Source organism: Physella acuta, unplaced genomic scaffold, assembly GCF_028476545.2.
Source record: "Physella acuta isolate Inbredline_101_S28 unplaced genomic scaffold, ASM2847654v3 ptg000332l, whole genome shotgun sequence".
Classification (NCBI taxonomy): Eukaryota; Metazoa; Mollusca; class Gastropoda; family Physidae; genus Physella; species Physella acuta.
The window spans coordinates 102,969-125,609 of NW_026731851.1; the positions used below are offsets into that span (position 1 = coordinate 102,969).

Below are 22,641 nucleotides of genomic sequence, written 5' to 3' on the forward strand. Positions count from 1 at the left end.
CCAATGTTCGTGTGGATGTTCTGAATGGATGACCCCTGAGTTACATTTAAATTCTTTTTTTTACTTTAACATTTTTCATCAGTTAATTTCCCCCCACTGTTCTCCTAGTAATAGTTAAATACCTATTTAACACAGCAGCATTATTGGAAAAAAAAAACAGCATACTGATCCATATCTGCAAGTTGCTTAAAACTGCTTTAACGGTATACAAAATTTCAATTTTTTGTGTTATTTCCTGGTTTAAAACAAACAATTGATAATTGTTGTATGGTTTATACATCATATAAACTTTACCACAGCAATACATTACAAAAAAAAACATATCTATGTGACAGAAAGTGTTGTCTATGCATGTTATAGTTTTTTTTTATTTTTGAGTAGGTGCAGCTTTAATTACATTTCTAAGACAAAAAGATAATTTCTGTTGCTTTTTACTAACAGACATTAGTTTTTTTTATTTGCTGCTACTTAATTTCACCGTTCAGTTGCTTAATGGTGTATGGAAATGATACTTTATAACATTAATTAGAGTAATGTCGAAATTTTAAAATCTCTTTGTGTAACAGTTCAAAGTTAATCCACATTTTATCAATTTACTATACATATCTGCTACTGATGTGCCTTGAAACATTTTGAACTGTTCATTAGCAAATGACAAAATTTTAGTACCAGTTTTATTGATGAAAAGGTCTTTAAAAATCCCTACTCTTTATTTATTCAGCCAACTCTATACAATTTATGAATTTTTTAAAACCAGATTTTTAGGTTTTTAAACAACATATATTTTAACATTTATATAGAAAATGACCTTTAATAAATACATTTCAACTCTATTATCATGTTTCTATAACATGTGCTGTCTCTGTCATTTAAATCTTGTCTGTTTTTCTCCCTTGAAAAAGCCAAAAGATTTTTAAATATTTTATCAAATTTGTAAATGTGAAATTTCTTATGCTGTAATAAAATCATAATTGTTGTGTTCATACATAACATTCTGACATTATGCTCCTAATTTGAGCTCAAATTATTTTTTCTTAGCAAGAATTATTTGAAAAATAATATTGGCATTTCTTTAGAGAAAAGTATTAATGTCAGTGCTCTATATTGATGTGTTAATTTGTTTCTTCTTTAAAGTGTTTTTTTAATTATTTATATATAAAACATTGCTCATTTTTTACACCAAAGCAATAACTACTGATGGAAGACTGGCATTTGTATTAAGTATTTCCCTTATGTACCCCATATTGAAATGTACATTGGTCTTAAAATGTTATTTCACCATTACTAGTTGTGGCAACCTTATAATAACATTGTTTTGTTTGAATATTAGTTTTCCTAAATAGATTTAAGTGTGGTTTTAACCCCTTAATACTAGATTTAAAAAAAAATTCAAAGCAAATAAATTTCCATTGTTAAATTATTTATTTTCTATGACAACAAATATAATATTTAAAACATGTTTTATTGCTGCTTTAATTCAAAAGCTAGCAAAATCTTTATAAGTATGTATGAGTACACTGTGCTAAAATTTATTTTTTCAAACTCTTCACCATTTTGTTAGGGTTAATGAGGCATTGAATTGTGTGATTACAGTATTGACTACAAATGTAGAGTGAATAGACTGGTAAATGGTAGAACAAATGCTCATCTACACTTCATTAAGACAGTTTAGTTGTTCTAGGACTTAAGTGCCCTATAAGAATTCTTCAGATTAGTTTGTATAGCTCTTATCACTGATACTTCAGACTGTTATTAAAGGGTTAATTATTATCTGTACTACCATCACTACAAATTAGAGTGAACATCTGATCAATAAGAAATATTAACAATATTCTTTTTTTAATTACGAGCTCACTAGGGTTAAAATGAAATTAAAAAAACAAACAATACTAGCTACAAAAACACTTTATTTAAACTGCAAGCATTTCATAAGTTGCATTGCTAATGAAAGATGATGTAATGGTAAATTGAAAAAAAATATAACTATCAATTTACCATCATGTCCAGCGTTAAAAGTATGGGGCCCTGTTTTCTGCAACAAAGCAATTGTTATGCACTGTGTAAATACATATATATATATATATAATTATTCAGTAATTGAAGTTTGTGATATTCTCCATGCTACTGGTTAAATTCAATTACATTTTGTACATACAATTTAACGGTAAACAAAATGTCATGTTCTAAAAATAATAGTTCATCTAAAAATGCTCTGCTATGGTTTTTGTAAACTATTTTGATAAATTATCCTTATTGTCATTAAGTTAACAATAATTATGTCAATATTTTTAAAAAGTTAATTGTTGTTATAGTGTATATGGGAGAGTTCATGCTTTCAATACTGAAAATAAATTTTTTTTGACTCAAATTGCTATTTCAAATTTGTTTACGTTATTGTTTATTCACGTCATTTTCATTATATATTTGTGTTAAATAAAGTCTCAATTTTGAGCCAGATAATGGTTGAGCATGAATAAGATTCAGCTTATTTACATATGGATTGTCTCCTTATTTATTTACAAGTCTGTTATTAAAAAATAATTAGCACACTCCTATACTCTTATAAATTATGGGTCTTTGATGAAAAAACTAACAGCTTAGACATAAGAGTTTACTATACTGGTAATGATTTCCAGCAATCTCAATTAAAAACTAGGTACAATTTAAGGTTGATCAAGTTCAATACAGTTTTGAAAACGTAATTAAAAAACACTGGTGATTATAATTATTCAGACCTGGAAGTCCAAAGTCCTTGGCATAGTATAGTATAGCGTGGTCAATTATGTACCCAACTACCTTTACTTTTCCTAATATAAGTCAGGTACCCATTACAGCTGAGTGAACTCAGTGATGTTCCACTCACTTGAGCTCAGAATCCGAACTGAAAAATTGTCGGGCTAGAAGTCGAGCGCTCTACTTCCCCTCCACATAGTCTGATTAAGAGATAGGAGATGATAATTAGGCTACATTTTTTATTGTTCATAATTTTTTCTTGAGTTATTTAATCGGAGGCTAAGTCACTGGGCGTTCTACTAATTTTAATATCAATTCAGTTGATAGCTTTGCTATTTGTGGGCTAGTCGAAATGTGTAGACACGACCTTGGTTTGGTTTATTTTGCAAATACCAGCGTTTGGCCTATGGGGTCTTCCATAAATGACGTCACACTCGTAGGGGGGAGGGGGTCCGTAATTTTGAGACTGTGTGTGATGAGGGGGAGGGGGGGGGGGTCAGATTGTGTGACGTCACACTTTTGCATTATAAAAAAGCAATATTAGAAAACGATTTTTAGACGTTATTTCGCGTTTTAGAAAACTGTTTTGATAAATTGTAATATGAATAGATTAAAATACTCTATGTTCACAGAGATCAGACAAGATTTTGGAAAAATATCGATGTTTAAAAAAAAATTCAACTGCAATTTTGAGGGGGTTGTAGGTGTGAAGTCATTTTAGGGGGGTGGGGGGAATCTGGCTTTTTGTGACTACGTGTGACGGAGGGGAGGGGGGAGGTAAAAATCTTCAAAAAAAGCGTGACGTTTTTTATGGATGACCTCTATTTGCATGTGAAGTATTTTTTTTTTACTAACCACAACAGTAGAAAAAAATGCTATTTTTAATACAACTCCCGGACATGTCCAAAACGGCCTAAACTCCCAACAAAATGGATCTTTTTTCAAAACGGTCCCGAGAAAATGGCTTTAGTCAAAATTAACCGTTACTCAGCGCCTCCGGCGAATCTAAAGTTTCCCTATCAAACCTGACGGTCTATGGGGCAAGTGAAGTAGAGTTCACTTGTTTCTGTGACCTCGGCATACGAAGAGATAGTGTGGTCAGTACTATGCCCAGCCGCCTTTACTTTCCCTTAACGCGAGTTAGGTACTCATCAGAGTTGGGTGGACTCAGGGTCGGTCTACTTACTTGAACCCGGATTCGAACTCGAGACTTACGAGTTAGTAGTCCAGCTCTCTACCGCTAAAAAAAAAAAAAAACAACTTTCATACTGAGAATAGCCTAGTGAAAAAATCACAGGCCCCTTACCTGGCCGCAACCACACCCAATATGAGCGATATTTTGACTCACACTGGGTGCCATGCTGACCATATATATGCAATATAGTATGCCTGTACGTTAGATCAAGGTCGATTACCCATAGAAGTACTTATGACTTAATTTCAACGATGTAGCATTTCAAAAATAATTTTGAATCTGTTAGAAAATTATTAAAATTACTAACAAGAATTGACGTTTGGAATTGTTATTTTTTTGTAAATAGTCTGTTCTTTTAAAATGTAAAGTTGTGTTTTGTCTATAGTTAGATCTCTGTTTGTAGACTAGTATCGTATTTTATATGATGATATTTAATCATCTCTTGTTTCCAGTCTTTATGAAAATAAAAGAAACTTAGATAGACCTAGATCTGTATTGAAACAGGGATCAAGCTGCAATCACTAAGACTAAACGGTCCTAGAATTATGTGAAAAAAAAAAAGCATTTGCGTTTTTATTAATATTTTAGAAGCTTGGTGATGATTGGTGAGTATCGATATTTAGAGGGCGCATTTCCTGTCCAAGATGGAGGGTTTTTGTACGTATTTGGTACAATAGATTCATCTGTTACACTCCAATGAAAGCTACTCGCTTATATTATATTTTTCAACAATACAAATAATATATTTTGTACAATAAACGTAAAAATGACAACAATTTCTATATGCTCTATACTTACCCTAATTTTAAAAAGCCTTTTACAGTTTAGTTAACTTCAGTTCTGTCTCTCTCTTCTCAAAACACTGAACTGACAGTCACTCAGCACTGCAGTTCTCTGTTATTCTATAATTCTAGATCTAGAAATCTAGATCTCATTCCAGAATCTTGTAGTTGCTAGATTTAAATTTTAGATCTCTATATCTAGGTCCCCTAGTTATTCTAGTAGCAGTCAGAAATAGAGGTAAAACTCAATTTTAGCGTATTTTAGTCGCAGCTTTACATTAAATACATTTACCTTAGTTTGCGTAAAACTCACAATAAATGTTAAATGAATATGAACATAAAGTATTGAATAAAATACGCTAAAATGGAGTTTTACTTAGCAGGCCCTACTTACCACTTGACCCATTATTTGATTAATTGCTAGGGTGTTAGTGTTGGTAAAATGTAAGATGCCAGGCATGCAACACAAATGATAAAGAGGTAAAATACAAGAAGGATGCAAAAACTGACAGTCATGTATCATTTTTTATCTTGAAGTTAACTGGATACCACCTGGTAGGCTACTAGATCTATCTGGTAAAATGTAAAGATGTCTGTGATCATTTTACTGTACCTGGAGTTCAATGAGTAGATGATTGATCTACTTCTCTTTCTATTGTTTACTTGCTGCAGACTTTGAACACCACTATGTAGCTTTTAAATTTAATATTGTTGGTAGCAGTAGCCAAAGCTGCAAAAAATTTCAATTCTTAAGTATTTATGCGTTGTTTTTGGCACCTGAAATGTTTTCCATCAATACGTTTATAATATTTATTTACATTAATTGCTGTTAATAATTATACTTTTTTCCACCTCCAGATGTTTCTTGAAAGAATGTTTTAAGCAGGCAGTTTTTCAACATCATTGTAAAAGTTCATATTTGAAAATTAATATGGCTTAGCAAGAAATTTCCAAAGTGATGTCTCTAACATGGTTTCTTGAAAACAGACTTTTCTGCTGCTGTGGTATAAATGGATGAAAAACAAATCAGTGAGCTTCTGGAGTGTTCAGTATGTCTTGAGCGCCTTGATCAAGGCTGTAAAGTGTTACCATGTCAACACACATTCTGCAGGCAGTGCTTGGATGAGATAGTGCTCACACAGAAGGAGCTAAGATGCCCGGAGTGCAGGGCTTTGGTTACTGTTCGTGTGTCTGATTTGCCAACAAATATTCTTGTCGTGAGAATATTAGAAGGTCTGAAGTCAAAAGGCCAGAGACCACCAGCAAGCAATAGGCAACTATTAAGTACTCTTGGTTCTAGTCCTGCTAAAGTATCCAGTCCTCTACATAGACATGATGTTGCTGCACAGCTTTTAAGACAGGTGTAGATTTATTTTGTTAGCAATAAAAAAATACTGAAATAATTAAAAAAAAAATAATAAAAAAAAATTGATTTTATACTTACTAAATATGCAATACATTTTTTTTTTAGTAACATTACCAAAATTGTTCTTTTTTAAGGGTTCACAACCATGTGCTGAAGCTCTCTACAAATACGAGCCAACTGAAAAAGAGTAAGTCTCACCCTTATTAAATACTAATTTAATTACTGTTTGATATCTTTACTATGATTTAGTTCCTCTAGAACCAATTACTTCCAGCTAACAGAAGACAATTACTTTTGCATTGTATTTTTTTATTGTTGTAAGAAACAGAACATTTGCTTGTCTAGTTTTCAAAATCATTATGTTCAACTGAAAAAAGAGAAATCTGAGTTACCAGCCTTACCAACATCAAAAATCTGAATTTCTGTTTTTTTTATTACCACAGTGATCTTCCTTTAGAAAAAGGAGACATAGTTATTCTTCGGCGCCAAATAGATGAAAATTGGTATCAAGGAGAGCTTCTGTCTGGTCGCATTGGTTTTTTCCCTGCTAACTTTGTTCAGGTAACATTTGTATGAACTTACTGTTAGTGCTAGTAATATCAATGAATAAGAACATTTTTTTTTAATTGATTAACTATAATTTCTGTCTCTCAACCATAGATTTTAGTTCCACTACCTCATCAAATACCACAATGCCGTGCGCTGTATGACTTTGAATTAAAAGATGAAGCTGAAAAAGATTGTTTATCGTTTAAAAAGGTGAGGAAAATTTTACTTTGCATTGAAGTGCAGCTCTGTGAAGAGCAGAGATGTGACTTCTGAATTTTAGCAAATTTTTAAAACATTAGGCAACCTTAAATAGCAATTGTTCATGCTAACTTTAAAATAACATAGGCTTGGGAAACTAGATTGATTACTAGCAAATGTGAACTTTCCATGACCTTTATGATTTGCTCTATTGCGTTTTTATGATAAAAAAATAAAAAATTACTACATTACTTCAGTAGCGATCAAATTGAAAGATAATGAATACAAACGAATAGCTCATTTTAATGCTGAAGGAATCAAATGTTTTCATTAATAACAATTTGTTAAAAATTAAAGATTTTAGAAGGGAAGTTACAATTAAAAAGGTAGTTTGTAATTTGTAGTTCTATTTAAAAAAAAAAAGTTAAAGTCTATAGTTGGCTATTATTTAGAAAATAATGGTAGAACAGTGCTTTATTAGGTACATTAGCATATAGCTAAAAAGGGTTGTTGTTCTGGTCTGAAATACCTAACTTTTTTCATATTCTGGTCACATCCCTGAAAGAGGGAGCACTATTGCCTATATGTACTACGTTTAACTACTATGTGCAGTTGGCACCTAAAAAATATAGGAACTGTTAACCTGCATTTAGTTGCTGATTGTTTTTTGTAGGACGAAATGTTGACAGTGATTAGAAGAGTGGATGAAAATTGGCTTGAAGGGCGTAAAGGGGACAAAATTGGCATTTTTCCAATATCTTTTGTTGAGGTAAGACTTTTTAAATTTTATTCATTATTTTTGTTGTAATTTTCCAAATGATTATATGTTCAGTGTTCTTTATAAGTTAATTTATTCAATTAAATGCCATAAAAATTAAATTTTTTATAAATAATTTTTTAAATCTGCTTCAACAGTTAAATGATGCAGCTCGGACCCTTATTCTGTCTAAGTCTAATGCTGCCCAGCCATCATTGCCAGTGTCCAGTAGAAGTGTCACGAAGACACCACACTCAAGTGCTGTATCTAGTACGTCAACCCCGGCTCCTGATGAAAACTCACTGCCAGTTTCATCTGATGCTCCAGTGGTATCCAGCAGTAGCCCAGAGACCCAGCCCACTTCCTCACCAACATCTGTACCACTAGGGTCATCTCCGACACATGAAGTCCCAGCACAGAACAAGCGCCACTCATTCACCTCTGTTTCACACTCTTCATCCCCTGTCACCACATCAGCCTCTGCTAGCAACCCCCAGCAGCGGCATTCAGCTGAAGTAAGTTTGTCTGCGTCAGTGAGTCATGCTCTAGTCAACCTTGACATCCAGCCATCCACAACAGTGTCATCAACAATAGATCACCAGTCAGTTACCTCGAGAAATGTAAGCTAAATTGATGTTATTTTACAGAAAATTAAATTCTGTTTTTTTTGTATGAAATTTTTTGAAAAGGTTATGCAATACATATGCAATTCTTGGTTTTTAAAATTTGAATAGGTTCAGAGTATTATCAAATATTTTTTGTTCTAGTTTATAAAGCAAACATTATAAAGTAACATTATCGGAAAAATATTCATTAGCTCAATAAATCATGTAAAACCTGGAATGGTTTTTGTAATGGGTTTGATTTATTTGGAATGTTTTATAGACATCATCCCCATCCAATGTATCAGACCCCACTGTAGATTCTACTGGTAATTTACAATCTGGATCTCTTACTATTCCATTGTGAGTAATTACTTTTAATATATTATTAGCTTTAGTTTTTAGATTTTTGTCTGATATTACTAACAAAGGTACATATTTTTTTTTCTTTTATAATCATTTGATTTTGAACAACTTTTTACTAAAACATTGAAATAGTAACAGTTTAAAAGAATCAGTTCACCTCTCTTTGAAAATAGTGTAGATTACTCAGCATTTGCATACACTTTGAAAATTTGATATAGCATTTTTGTATGTGTAATAAATGAATGTATGTTGTGAAAACCACTTGCTTGTTCTGTTTGCAGGTATATAGCTTTGTACAACTATAGACCTCAGAAAGATGATGAGCTGGAGCTGCAGAAAGGTGACCACTACACTGTGGCAGAGAAGTGCCAAGATGGTTGGTTCAAAGGGGCCTGTGTTAGGACTGGTCAGTGTGGTGTGTTCCCTGGAAACTATGTCTCTATGGTCAGGTATGGCCAACCATACGCACAATTACTGTAAAATAAGTTTAAAATTGGTAGCACTTTTTAAAATACATATTTTTATTATTTTATGTTGATTTAAAAAAAAAAAGTGGTTTTAATTTGATTTCTAGACACACAAGTGCTTTCAAGCCCGTCAGCCCAAATATATTAAACATTCGAGCTAAAGGCCCTGTATCAACCTCAAGCAATGCAATACACCCATCCTCTGGAACAGTTGAAACAAAACCTACCGCCTGTGATCAGACCTCTAGTCAAGTTCAAGCCCCTCCTCTAATGCCTAGGCTAGCTAGGCTAAATACTTCAGGTATACTGGGTTCATAGCTCTGTGAATTTTATTAAATGAGATATAAAAAACATAAACTGCAAGTGTTCTAATCATCCACATAACTCATCTTTTAAAATAAAATTATAAATCTAATTAGCTTATCTGAAAGTTAGTCAAAGCTCCTTTCATTTCTTCAAAAATATATGCTAATAAGTGCATAATATTTTTAATAACCTAGCCTCATCTGATATTATTAATTTAAACCTTCATGCCATTGACTGACAATTGGTGATATTTTCTTGGTTGTCTTTCTTTGTTCCAGATAAAATAAAAAATTTATTTCCTATACTTTATTATTCTAGACTGCCATATTTTAAAGAAGCAAGTATGGTTTCGGGTCTCTTAGATTTCCATGAACTATTTCTTAATTTACCTATGTGGACATATAATAAAATGTTTTTTTAATATGGGCATTTTTTGTTTTTGGTGGATTCAACATGCTATTGGTGACTTTTTTTTTTTTGCCTTTTCATGAGGGTTATCTAATCCATTTATAAAAACTTTTTATATGTATTTCAAATAATCTTTAAGTTTGGATAAACTTAATGCGTTAAGACATGTTTTGCTATGAAAAACACTTACACATTATGTATATGTACACTGACTATAGTTGTGTTGTATATTTTTGCATATTTTATAGGACAAAAAACAAAATCACAAACTCCTCCACTTTCGAGTCCACCAACAAGATCTCTGTCCAGCCCTGCCACCAACTCCATATCAACCTCTCCAAAACATGTATTTTCACCATCAGCAGCTTCCTCCCATTTTGGATTGTCTAGGCCATTAATTCCAGCCCCTCCACCTTCCATGATCTCCTCTCCACATCACTCAATGTGGGCACCCCCTGGCTTGACAACACCTCAAGGCACCAGTGTTACGGCACACAGCTTAGACTCTGGTGCTGCTAGTAGTACGACTCCAGCCAAGGAAAAGGTTTGATTTTCTTTATTTGGCATTTTAAACCTTATCAGGGTGTATTTTTCTTACACATTTGATAATTTAGTAGGCCTTCTAATTAACGATAGTTTTTCATAGTGTTGTATGTTTCATTTTCTTTAATATCCAATGCCTAACAGAAGGATGAATCTTTTTATTTATTATCCATGCCTCATAGAAAGAAAAGAAAGAAAAAGAAAAGAAGGGCCTATCTAAATTATTATCTGGCAAGGGTAAAAAGTCAAAGCTTTCAGTGTCCATCAATGATCCAGTGCCATCGCCTGGTGTTCCATGTTCAGACAGTATTACTCACGTACGGTATGTCACACTCATATCCTCAGAAAAAGTTTTATAAAAAAAACCTGAGATTTCAGTGCTGTAAAATTTTAACCTAAACCTACACATAAATCATAATTTAAAAGTTAACTGATGATTTCATGAATTCCAAATTAAAATCCAGGAGAAAAAATATTTAAAATTTTGGAAAAAAATATTTGAACTAATCAACTGAATATTTTAGGTAAATAGAATGCACTGAGGGGTAGATTCACAAAGGTAGTGATTAAAAATAACTGAAGCTGATTTTTTGCCTCCTAATCAAACTAGAAGATATTTTTATTAACTTCACGTCGTAATCTATTTTCAGTTCTGGTTCCTTTCCTGTTGACAGCTCAATAGATTTTCCAATAGGGTCAATAACTCACAGGAAGGCAGCCTCCTTTGATGCCACTACTATACCTCCAGTACCTGCTAAGCCAAGACCCAAAATTGTTACAAGAGAAAGGTCAGAGACTTTAGTAAACTAGGCTAGGCTAAGACAAACTGTTCTAGTGTAATGTGGGTCCAGAAGTCTGTTGAATCATTTTGTAAATAACTCTTTAAGAAATCAAGCACTCAGTTTTAATTTTGCGCTGATTTCCTACTGTTTAATAACAGCACAAACTTTTATATAGTTACATAAACTAAAAGTTTCAGTTAAAAACTAAATTCTACTAAACCTAGTGAGAATGAGGGGTTTAAGAGCTGTAAGTAACACTAGTTAAACAATTTCTGCATTAGCCAAATCTTAATAAAGATTGCAGATTAAAAGATTTAAAAAACATTTTTTAGGTATTATTGTAAGCACCAGTACCCCCCGCAGACAGATCACGAGTTAGCTTTAGAGGTGGGAGACATTATCCACGTTCACCGCAAGCGTGATGATGGTTGGTACAAAGGTACCCAGGAGAGGACAGGCAAGACAGGAATGTTTCCAGCAAGTTTTGTAGAGAAATGTGATTGACAGATCCCGTGTTAAGAGGAATATTGCATGTCAGTTGTGTTAAAAAAAACTGTTTTCCAGATTTTATTGATATACCCTGAACAAATTGAGTTTAACCTGCTTAAAAGAATATTGTTTTATGTCATTTAAAACATTGGCATAGGTTCCTTCCCCTGCTCCCTGTCTAGACTAGTTCGGAATATATATAGTGTTAAATTGTTATATTATTTAGATGATTAACATTTTCATGGGAAAATCTAATTTTTTTTTAGTTCTGGATTCAAAAATATGTTGAAAACATGTAACAAAACTCAACAAAGTACTATTTAGTCAAAAAGTTATTTTTTTTTCTTGAAAATATTATTGCACAAGAGCTAGGAGCGCTCACTGAACACTAACGCTAATGATACACATATAATCTCTGTGTAGGAGAGCCCCATTTATCTCATGTCACTGTTCCAAGATGGCTTATTGCTTTCACTTTGTGGAACAGCTTATTTTTTGTTGTTGAGATTTTGGTTACATGAAAATACTCCTAATACAGCTAATATATTTTTTTTTTCCTCTAAATTTTCAAATCATACATAGTTTTATTTACTCTTTTATGTAACAAAGTTTCATTCATTTGTAAGTATGCTCAGATTCTATTTAGTAAGTAAAAAGCAATGCAGTAAACCAAATTAAGGATGTTGTTAACTATTTCCTTTTAGTGGCCAGTTTTATTCCCAATGATTAACCAAAACTACTTATCAGACAAATCTACAAATGTTAACATTCATTGTTTAAATCAGTAGAAGAAAGAGATGTAACATGAAAGTTTTCATTAACCCTTGTAACTGCTGACTGCAATGCTATTGATCTTAATATTTTTTGGGTGTAAATAATAAAAGTGGAAATGTTTATTTAAAGCTACCTTTGTCAAATTTAGGGTAACTTTATTTTTACTTTATTATAGTGTTAAAATCAAACAACTTTATTTAAACTTATTTCTATAGAGAAGTACTATACTATACCTTCTGTTGATGAGTAAATAAAAAAAGTTTTTTTTTACTCCTTCATTCTTTATTTACCACATATATCAATTCCTTCATGACCCTCTTATAAATAAACTTACTTCATACTCTGTTCAAACTGTTGATTACCTATGCTGAAATTCTATTATTGTTAGTTACAAAAATTGTAACTTGGTTACAATCTAACAAGTTTTTTGTTTTGTAAAACTTATATGTAAGTTGGTTAGAAATTTGAAGGTAAAAAATATTTTAAAATATAGATTATACGAATGTAAAGTGTTTTAAATTTTTTTTAAATGTTAGTCTGTCTACAAACCACCTCAACTAACAAACATAAAACTACCTATTTAGATTTTATTTTAACGACTAGTGTGTAATATCTAGTTTCATAATTGAAAGAAATGGTAATTTTAATATTTGTATTACATTTAGTTTTCGGCAATAATTTATATTTAAGTCTTTCATTGTTTTTTTTTGGTTATGTTCCTGCTCATATAATGGGAGATAGCTCTCCAGTTAAAGTAATGTTAGGATTTCAAAAATTATATTATTGTTGATGGACTACTGTTAAACTGAATACTTTCTGAAAAATGTGTACAAGTTAAGTTTACTGTCAAATTTTAGGTGAAGCTAACTTTTAAAATTTTGAATTATTTCAGGATTAAACTTGTTAGATTAGATATTTGAACACATACGGTTTAATTACATGTAATATGTCAAATTGTCTTAAACATATGCTTAAAGCTATTTTAGTAATTTAGAAGGAGTACTTTTTTTAATTTGAAAAAAAATGTGTTCTACTTCTCATGGTTACAGTTATAGCCTACATTAAATGCATTTCTAAGTCAGTGTATCTGGCATTTAATGAAAAGTTGCATTTTACAACTAAGGTCTATTTAGCAGGGAAGCTATCCATGTACTTTTTTTTGTGTAACAGGATGATATTATCACTTAGCATTGTTTAGTATTCCATTAGCATTAACTGACTGGAGATTTTTAAATGATGTACATAATGTATATAAATTAGCAAATGAACAATTGCTCTCTGAGAGAGTATCATTTCTCCACGGTCAAGTAAATTAATGTTAGTAGTTTAGAGTTCTCCCCCTTACCTATAGAATGAAAAAAAAAATTCTGATTTTTTTTTGTTTTTGTTTCTGTATTTTGATGTCAGTGAATTTGACAAGTTGCTTGTAGTTTATTCAACCCAATGTAAAAACCAACAGGGTAAACACAGCTGTTTTATTGTACTGTTGTTGTTTGAGAGATAATCTTGCCTTACCATGGCAAACTGGATAAGTTCAATGTTCAACTCTTTTGTCTAGGTTGAGCTTTAATCAGTGATTGTATTCCCCCCTTCCATCATTAAGCCCTATTTTAACCTTAACAGCGGATATTTTAATAACAAATGTACAACAGTATTGACAGAAAAAATATCTCTTCCATTTATTTATCGAGTTGCACCATCTATATCTATTGTATAAAAATAATGATTTTTTTCTTTATAAAGTATGAAGTAAAAAAAAAAGTTGCTGGTATAATGTGATATATGTTAAGTTGAATTACTATAAAATTATAAGAAGACAATATCTACACAAAACATTGCAATAAAAACATTGCATATTCTAAGTGGTTTATTTTTTACTGTAAATCTCGATCAGTTGACTGGATAGTGAACAGAAAAACTAAAGTGTGTGCGGTTGTATAGTCTTGTTAAATGTGTACCGGTTGTAGTGTTCATACTTTACATGTGTATAGCTTCTACAAATTGACATGTCTAATTTATTTCTCACAGCACCTCCCAATGTTTTCCACACTCACCTGTACAAATTATCTTTATGTTTATTTATAACTAATATTTGTTGATATAGTGTTGGTATAGAAAATTGTTCTGAAATATTATTTGTACCTGTTATTGAAATTTTTTTTTTTTAGCTTTGGATGTCTACTAAATATGAAATATGTGTACATATTTTACTTATGGGGATCTTGTACTTAAAAAAAGTTTGAATTTTTTCTAGTTTTAATAAAAAAACAAAACAATGTACAATAGAGAAATATTAAAAATTAAAACAATCTGTATTTAGTGTACGCAACAAATATGTATAGATCTATATAAAAAAATTTAGGATCTTTTTCTGTACTGTATAGAAATAATGCATGTACGAGATCCCCAGAATTATGTACATTGCCATGTTTATGTGTATTCCTAAACTACCTGTTTACTGTAAGCTGTTGGTTCTATGGAAGAACTTTGTTTTGCTCATTTGGTAATGACGACCACTGCTACTGTTAGATCTGCTTGATCAATCTGTATCATTATATCAAAACATGTTTATATTTATAATCATCACTTTTCACAAGTTTGCATGGATTTAAAAAAAAAAAACCCATTATCTTTATTATTCAACATTTTTGTCTCATATAAATAAAAATAATTAGTTATTGTTAGAATGGAAGTTTACATGCTAAGGACCGAGTTGTATTAGTGTATTATGAATAGCTAGACTGTATTTTTGTGTGTTTTTCCCCCACATGTTCAAGTGTTCATTTTTAACATGTGTTAGAGGTATAGAAGTCCACCACCATTTTGTTAGTCATGTTCATTATCCAATCATTTTGTGCCTCAAGGGTCATGTGATGTTTGTTATATTTTTTCTTATTAGTGCTTGAAATGTTTACCCATTGAAGGCCAAGTTGATTAAAAGTTATACATATAACTATTTTTATAAATTGTTAGTTTTCTTTCTTTCTGAGTATTTACTTTAAATTTCAATTTTTTTTTTGTTTTATTCATGTTAGATTTTGATATTTTTCCTTTCCTCTAATCCTCATCCCTCCTCCAATGTTACTTTTAGACAATTTTCTATGGGGGGTGGGGGGGGGGGGGCTGACTTCATTTTCGCGGTTGGGGGAGATAACACTTGTAAAAGTAAAAATATTTTCTATATAAATTATTAATTTTTTCGTCCTCTTCCCGCCTCAAGAGATGCCTGACAAACTCCCCCCCCCCCTCCCCCTTCCAATAATGTGCTGCAAACGTAAATCCTTTAAGGCTTGCCGGTTAAAGCTATCTTCCGATGGGCAGTCTTGACAATCTCTCGTCCACCTTCATCTCATTTCTGTGAGGCATGAGGGCAGAGTTGTCAGACTTGTTTCCATGCGAGCTGCATACCCGTGCCTCACTACTGTGTAAACAGTACTATTTGGGGGACAGATAAAAATAAAATTCCCAGCTCAAAACATAACGAAACCGCTTTTGACATTCTTTAGAAATAAATCAATTTCGTTTAATGAAATTAAAGAATTACGAATAAAAAGGGAGAGAATAATAGAATAAGGGAAATAACACACCACACAACGCAACACATGCCACCAACAACCCACACACCGCTGCCTTTAAGGTGACCACCCATGGAGTTGGGTAGAGTTCAGGATTGAAGAAGTCACTACTGGGGGTAGGGGAGAGTATTCTTATTTTCTAGTAAAATATTATTTTAAATATTGTCCACACATTTAAAGAGAGCTGCTGAACTTTTACTCTTTCTATGTTTGATACACCCTAAATATCTATTTTTTGTACACAGCAATGACTCGTATTAAATTATACAGAGCTCACTGGAATAATATAACACATTTGACTTTATGGCTAGTCATAGAGTAAAAAAAACTCTTCGCTATGGCAAAATGAAACATCATACTTCTGCCAGAAAGATGCTAAAGGGAGATGACTCTATCAGTATGTTAAATTGTACACCAAAGTGTGCTGGGTAAAAAGAAAATCAATAGTGGGCGTCGTCAAAGAGTTAAACACGCCCCCTTCCACTTATTGACAAGCTGGGGACATAAAACGCATATAAAAGCGCGTGGATGCTGATACAATTAACTTATTACGAACTCGCTTTTATTCAAAGCATAGGTTGATTTGTTTACTTTGTTGCAATACATAGTTAAGATGATGTTTTTTTTTATTGGTTACCCAATGTTAGGTTGAGGGACTGTTTGGTTAGATGTACATATGGTTAGGGTGAGGTTTTTTTTTTGTTATGGAGCATTGGGTTAGGGTAATGATTTTTAGTTAGGTGTACGTAATTCTGGTTTATTAGGTTATCTGTACCTATGGATTGTTAGGGTTAAGATGTTAGGGTTTAGTCAGCCGTGATCAGGGGTTCCATTTTTTTCTAATATTTAGGGTTATTAGGGATGTTTACAGTTAGCGTACATGGTTTCTGAAGTTATCGTTAACTGTTACTGTAACTCTTAATCGAACACAGGTGAGGGTTTGTAAACCATTTTATGGTTCACGTGATTACTAATGTGCTATTTTTAGCGATCGGCGCCTTCACAATTGTTCCATAGACTAAGAACTTGAGCTGATTATCGATGTAGAATGAGCTAGTAGTAACCAGCGCTCCGGACTATAGTTATACAATTGTAATTATTTTTTTTACTGAAGGGTTTACTTCACTAGGGGCGGCATGGTCTGGTCGAGTAGTAGAGCGTACGACTGCAAACCGTAAGTCTCGAGCTCGGGGTTCGAGTCTGTAGGACGTCCCTAAGCCCTGTCAGTCAGACACAGCTCTAATGGGCAACTAACTCACGTTGGGGAAAGTAAAGACGGCTGGGCTTAATGAATGCTGATCATACTATCCCTTCACGTGCCGAAGTCACAGAAACAGGTGAACTCTTTCTCCCCCCCCCCCCCTCCCCAGGTTCGAAAGGTTTACTTTTTTATTTACTAGAAGTAACTTACGCTTCAGCCTATATTTTCCAAATTTTAAACTTTTTTTAAACGAGGTATTTATTTGAAATAGAATTTTAACATGTATAATTCAGACACTTTTCTTACTCAATAAAGCAAACAGACATGTCCTGCTAAATTAGCGGTATCTTTACTCTTCATATTTCATAAGTCCAATATTTTTCTTACTCGTGTAAACAAACTTGCTACTGTCCTTTTTAATTATCTGTGTTATTTTTTCTATTTGAGATTGGTGTAGAGTGTAGGGTTTCTTTTTCGGCCAGGAGTTAGGACTAGATCAGAGTCGGTCTTAAGCGTCATGCAGATATTGTTTGCGGGTATAGCATTATACTAGAAGTGGAATGTTCCTATCGTACACACAAATACTGTCTCGCTTACTGGGCTAATTATGAAATTTTTGAACTCCTAGCATTACTATTGGTTTATATGAAGTGATATATAATAATGAAGTGTATAGGTACCCTTGATTGATTAAATCCACATTGTCCAATCCTTAAATAGATTAGCTGATTTGGTTCTGTAATTAGTTTTCTATTTATAGAAGGCGCACTTTAGGCTATCAGATAAATAATAGGTCGCGCAGTGTTATAAAAAAAATTAATAACAGAAGCGCAATCGAAATCCATACCAGGTTTTTGATTGAAATTGGAACACCGTCTGCGCCCCGGCGCGTCCAATTGGACACCGGTGTCTTAGGTTTGCGAATGCAATGAAGGAAAGGCGATGCTGAGTTTTAAAAACGGTGCTCATTAAAATTAGTCCCGTAAAATTTTTCTGTCTAAGCCGTGTATGACAACATCTTGGTCGCCTTGGTCTGCGTGACCTTTCTATTTTGCATGACCTCTTTCCTCCATGCTGTTTGAAGACTGAGAGAGGGGAGGAGGGGGGGGGGGGAAGAAGAGAATGTGTAGATTTCCTATACCGATATCTTTACCTCTGGGTTATCCGTAAGTTATTGACTAATGTGATATCGTTGAGTTAAATTAAAAATATAACAATGTCACTCACTATGCTAAAGAACCTGTGAAATTATGGCTCCCGACAAAAAGGTTCAATTTGACATTTACCATCCATGATTCTGTTGTTTAGCCCAGTTAAAGAAATAAAGCTGGAGTGAGTTCCGCGATACTTTCTTGTATATTCATATACAATAGTAATGTTTTATTAACAGAAAGGTTTCTTATGGCATTTCTAGTGGGATAGGGCTTTAGAACTGATTGGTAAGTTAGTGACTCATCTTTCGAGAAATTTTTGGGGGAATAACATGGCCGGGGGAGAGAGTGTGTAATTGCTAGCTAAAGTACACGAGTTGTTTGGAGCCCGGGCAGATGAGCAATCCATGTAGGAGAGACAACTCCACGAACAAACAACTACTGCCTTTCATGTTGTTCTTAGATGGACAAAGGCTATGGACGCAAATCCAGAAAAGAAATTCAACGGGCCATTTAGCACTCATCATGTTGACACGTAAAATGTACTTGTGTTGGAGTCTTAATTCCATTAATAATAAAATTAAGGCTTTCTTGGGGGGGGGGGGGGGAGAAGAAGATACCTGGAAGAAACTCTGAATATACAGTCTAATATTTATATTACATCCACTCAGTGGCGTAGCGAGGTCAGGTGTCACCCGGTGCGGCACTTAATGGTGTCACCCTCCCCCCCCCAGAGGCGTAGTGACCCTTCCCGGGGACAAACTTTCAAATTTTCGATTTGCACCCCCCCCTCAAGTTTTTCTCTATATATTTTGCTATTTTTTACCTTGGTGTCACCCCCCTAAAAAGTGTCACCCGGTGCGGTCCGCACCCCCCCCTCGCTTCGCCTCTGCATCCACTTAACTAACAACTCAGTGATGTAAAACGATTTTTTTTTACTTCTACACTCGTATACGAGAAAGTACTAGATCTAATAAGTAGACAAGAAAGTACAAAATCTAATATGTAGAAACATCAACTAGCGTACACTTTGTTTCACATCACACTTACAACATAAAGCACGACGATGACAAACTCTATTCCTACGTCACACATACAATATACAACACGACAATGACACTATGCCTCACTTCAAACATACAACATACAGCACACCGGTAACACTATGTCCTACTTCACACATACGACATGCAACACGAAGATTACACCATGTCCCACACACACCATACAGAATAATGATGACACCATGTACCACATACAACATACAACACAACGATGACACCACGTCCCACATACAACATACAACACAACGATGACATCATGTCCCACATACAACATACAACACAACGATGACACTATGTCGACTCGTGTGAGAAAAAAAATCGATTCTCCCCTGTCTTTGGGGGATACACAATTTTTTTTTTAAAGGCGTCGTCTGTGTCTTAGGATGATAATCTCGTTCTGGCTCTTGGCGGTCAGGGTTTGTGCACGAAGGTTAATGGCACCCGCCCGAAATATGATCGATATGTTTATATATATATATATATATATATATATATATATATATATATATATATATATATATATATATATATGTAACAACATGAATTCTTTGTTGTTGTGGGTTAGTTTTCACACAGGAATACAAGCAATAGTGGCAACTTCAAATGATGACTTTATTTACACTATATACAGTGAGAATGATAAATCCATAGTTATTCATGGTAAATCAATATTAGAAGATACTCAACAAGTACAGTCACAGTCACGACTCCAAGTCATGGAGACATCTTACATTCACTGCCACAGTTCAAGTCCCAAGTCCTAGCACACAACACCCGTTCACCTTTTTGCTCTCCCTTTTATACGGTCCATTCTCTCCCCTTACGTACATGAGCGATCTCACCCAAAAACATGAAAAAACACATGACGATCGCTCAGACAGTCCTTCCGCTAGCCAGGTACTCTTCATTCATGCAAAACACAATATAATAAAGATACATAATAATACAGTCTGACACGTCCCCCCTTCGAATAAAATTTTGTGTAACAAAATTTATAAATACAATATTAGTAGGGCAGGATCATGTGCCAGACAACAAAATTTATAAATACAGTATTGGTAGGGCAGGATCATGTGCCAGACAACAAAAAACTGTGTACAATTCAAAGTAGAGTAAAATATATTCATTTTAGACTAAGCACTTGTAGTCATAAATTTATAGTGCATACAAATACAACAGTATGTAGTGACTATATCAGTGATAATTAAAATATGTCAGTGTTTTGAACAAAACTTTAAATGTACAAGCATTATATGTAATATTTAATGCATCAATATACATTCACATAGGAGAAAAAAAAACATTTCAATTACCCAGTAACTGTAAAAAAACTACATCAGTTGGGATAAATAATATACCAAACTAATTTGGTACAGGACTTAATTCCAAAACATAACACATAGTTAAAATACTTAAAGACATGAATTAAATAATTATATCCTATGTAGTAAAACAACCTTATCATCAAGGCATGTTATTACTACACATAAGTAATATACCTTATTGTCTCCCCTAGTCGACCCATTTCAGTCATATCTAGGTCACAACACAACATTCTTGCCTTTCACAGGTATCGACTAATACAATTCATCATTGAGACTTCCGTCTTATTGTTATGCGGAATAGTCTCTAACTTTTACTTGATGTACTTTATTCACTGTTAATAGTATAGAATAGGTTTAACATAATACAGTTTACAATCTTTTGAAATAGTACACAATTTATATTACTGATACAAATTGTTTGATATCCATATTTTACAGTTACAGACTGTATAATATTAATAAACTGTAAATTGATAATTTAATCTTAGCATCCTTGTTTAACTCTATAGCATGAGTAATCGTTCTCGTGCAGTTGACGATGACCTGTATGCCATCTCTCCCTCAAATTGTAGCTTTTAGCTGTGCTACCATAATCATTTCCTAGATTTCGTGTAACTTGTGTTACTTCATTTGTTTTAATATTCTCCTCTGGTTTCTGAACAACGTCAGTGGTTATCTTGCTTTGTGTATGTTGGTTTGGTTCATCAACCAACTCAATATAAATATTATGGCATTGCTTTGGCCTTTCATAATACATCTTGCTTCGGTATCTTTCATTAGAACATGATATATTCTTTCTTAAATTACTATATTTCCCACATGACTTTCTTTGTACATAATTGTTTCTTCTCTGATTTGCCAACCTATGCCAACATTGATTTTGGTAATGACCTGTTTTTCCGCAGTAAAAACATCTAGATTTTGGCTTCTTATAAACATGGTGACTGTATTCATAGTTTGCTAAATTTCTTTTTCTTTCATTCTGTGCATTAATGACATTAATGACATTCTTATTAACATGTTGACTGTATTCATAGTTTGCTACATTTCTTTTACTTTCATTCTGTGCATCAATGACATTGTAGTTTCTAGTTACTGTTTCATCTTTCTTAACTTCCTTGTGCTTCTTTATTGATTCTAATTCACACATAAATTTCTGTGTTAATTTCTCCATTTCTTTGTTAAATTTATTCTTGAGTTCTAGTATATCTTCTTTATAATTTGACTCCAGATTTCTAAGTAACTCCTCAATAGGTACGTTCTCTTCATTGTGGCTTATTAAGTTCACTGATTCATTAATCATCATTAGTTTATCATGATTCCTGCCATTCTCCGATGGACTTATTAAATCATCACTGCCATTGACTGATGGGCTTATTAAATCATTTTGACTACCATTCTCTGATGGACTTGTTTCTTGTTGACTGCCATTCTCTGATGGACTTACGATACAACTTTCAATAATATTCTCGTGTACCTGCGTTTGAGTCAATAAAGAGTCAATCTTAAAACATTCTAATGTATCTGTCACCTTTAAATCATTATTAAGTTCAACCTCTGTTTTTTCCTTGGGTTTCAATTCTTCCTGGACTATGTTACTCTGTTCTTCATTCCAAAGGTTGTCAATATTTACTTCTTCAAGTTCTGCTTTAAATTCTGTCTGTTCACTTTCTAATTTTGGTTCATTTGTGTCTGTTATAGCGTTCATTTCTAATAGTTCTTGTTTATATGCTAGTTCATGTAGGCCTACTTGTTTTTCCATAGTTTCAGCCCTATTATCTGCTCTCTGTTTTCTGTTTCTTTTTTTTCCCTTTCCTTTTGGTTGTACAGTCTCCTCTGCTTTATCTACTTCTGAAATGTCTTCTTCTTTATGCATGTCTGTAATAGCTCTTGATCTATTACACACTATTTCTATCACATCATCTAGTTCTCTCAATACATTTCCATGAGCTCGTCGGGGTTGGTCTGTTTCTTCGTCCCATGCTTCTTTTGCTTCTTCTATGTCTTT

The 22,641-nt window shown here is 33.2% G+C and overlaps 1 protein-coding gene across 4 annotated transcripts; it reads left to right on the forward strand.

Moving 5' to 3' along the window:
* The first annotated feature begins 4,549 nt into the window (after window positions 1-4,549).
* LOC131940813 (E3 ubiquitin-protein ligase SH3RF3) lies at window positions 4,550-15,271 on the forward strand. 4 transcript variants are annotated; one of them, XM_059299651.1, is made up of 14 exons: window positions 4,550-4,585; window positions 5,569-6,071; window positions 6,211-6,263; window positions 6,520-6,637; window positions 6,737-6,835; window positions 7,497-7,592; window positions 7,739-8,200; window positions 8,466-8,545; window positions 8,830-8,997; window positions 9,123-9,316; window positions 9,978-10,273; window positions 10,455-10,594; window positions 10,923-11,060; window positions 11,387-15,271. In XM_059299651.1, the coding sequence occupies exons 2-14, from the start codon at window positions 5,721-5,723 to the stop codon at window positions 11,556-11,558; spliced, it is 2,367 nt and encodes a 788-aa protein (XP_059155634.1). In that variant the 5' UTR covers window positions 4,550-4,585; window positions 5,569-5,720; the 3' UTR covers window positions 11,559-15,271. The 4 variants fall into 4 exon arrangements, with proteins under 4 accessions (XP_059155634.1, XP_059155636.1, XP_059155637.1 ...); XM_059299653.1 differs by having other exon boundaries at window positions 10,092-10,273; XM_059299654.1 differs by having other exon boundaries at window positions 10,095-10,273.
* Window positions 15,272-22,641: the final 7,370 nt, after the last annotated feature.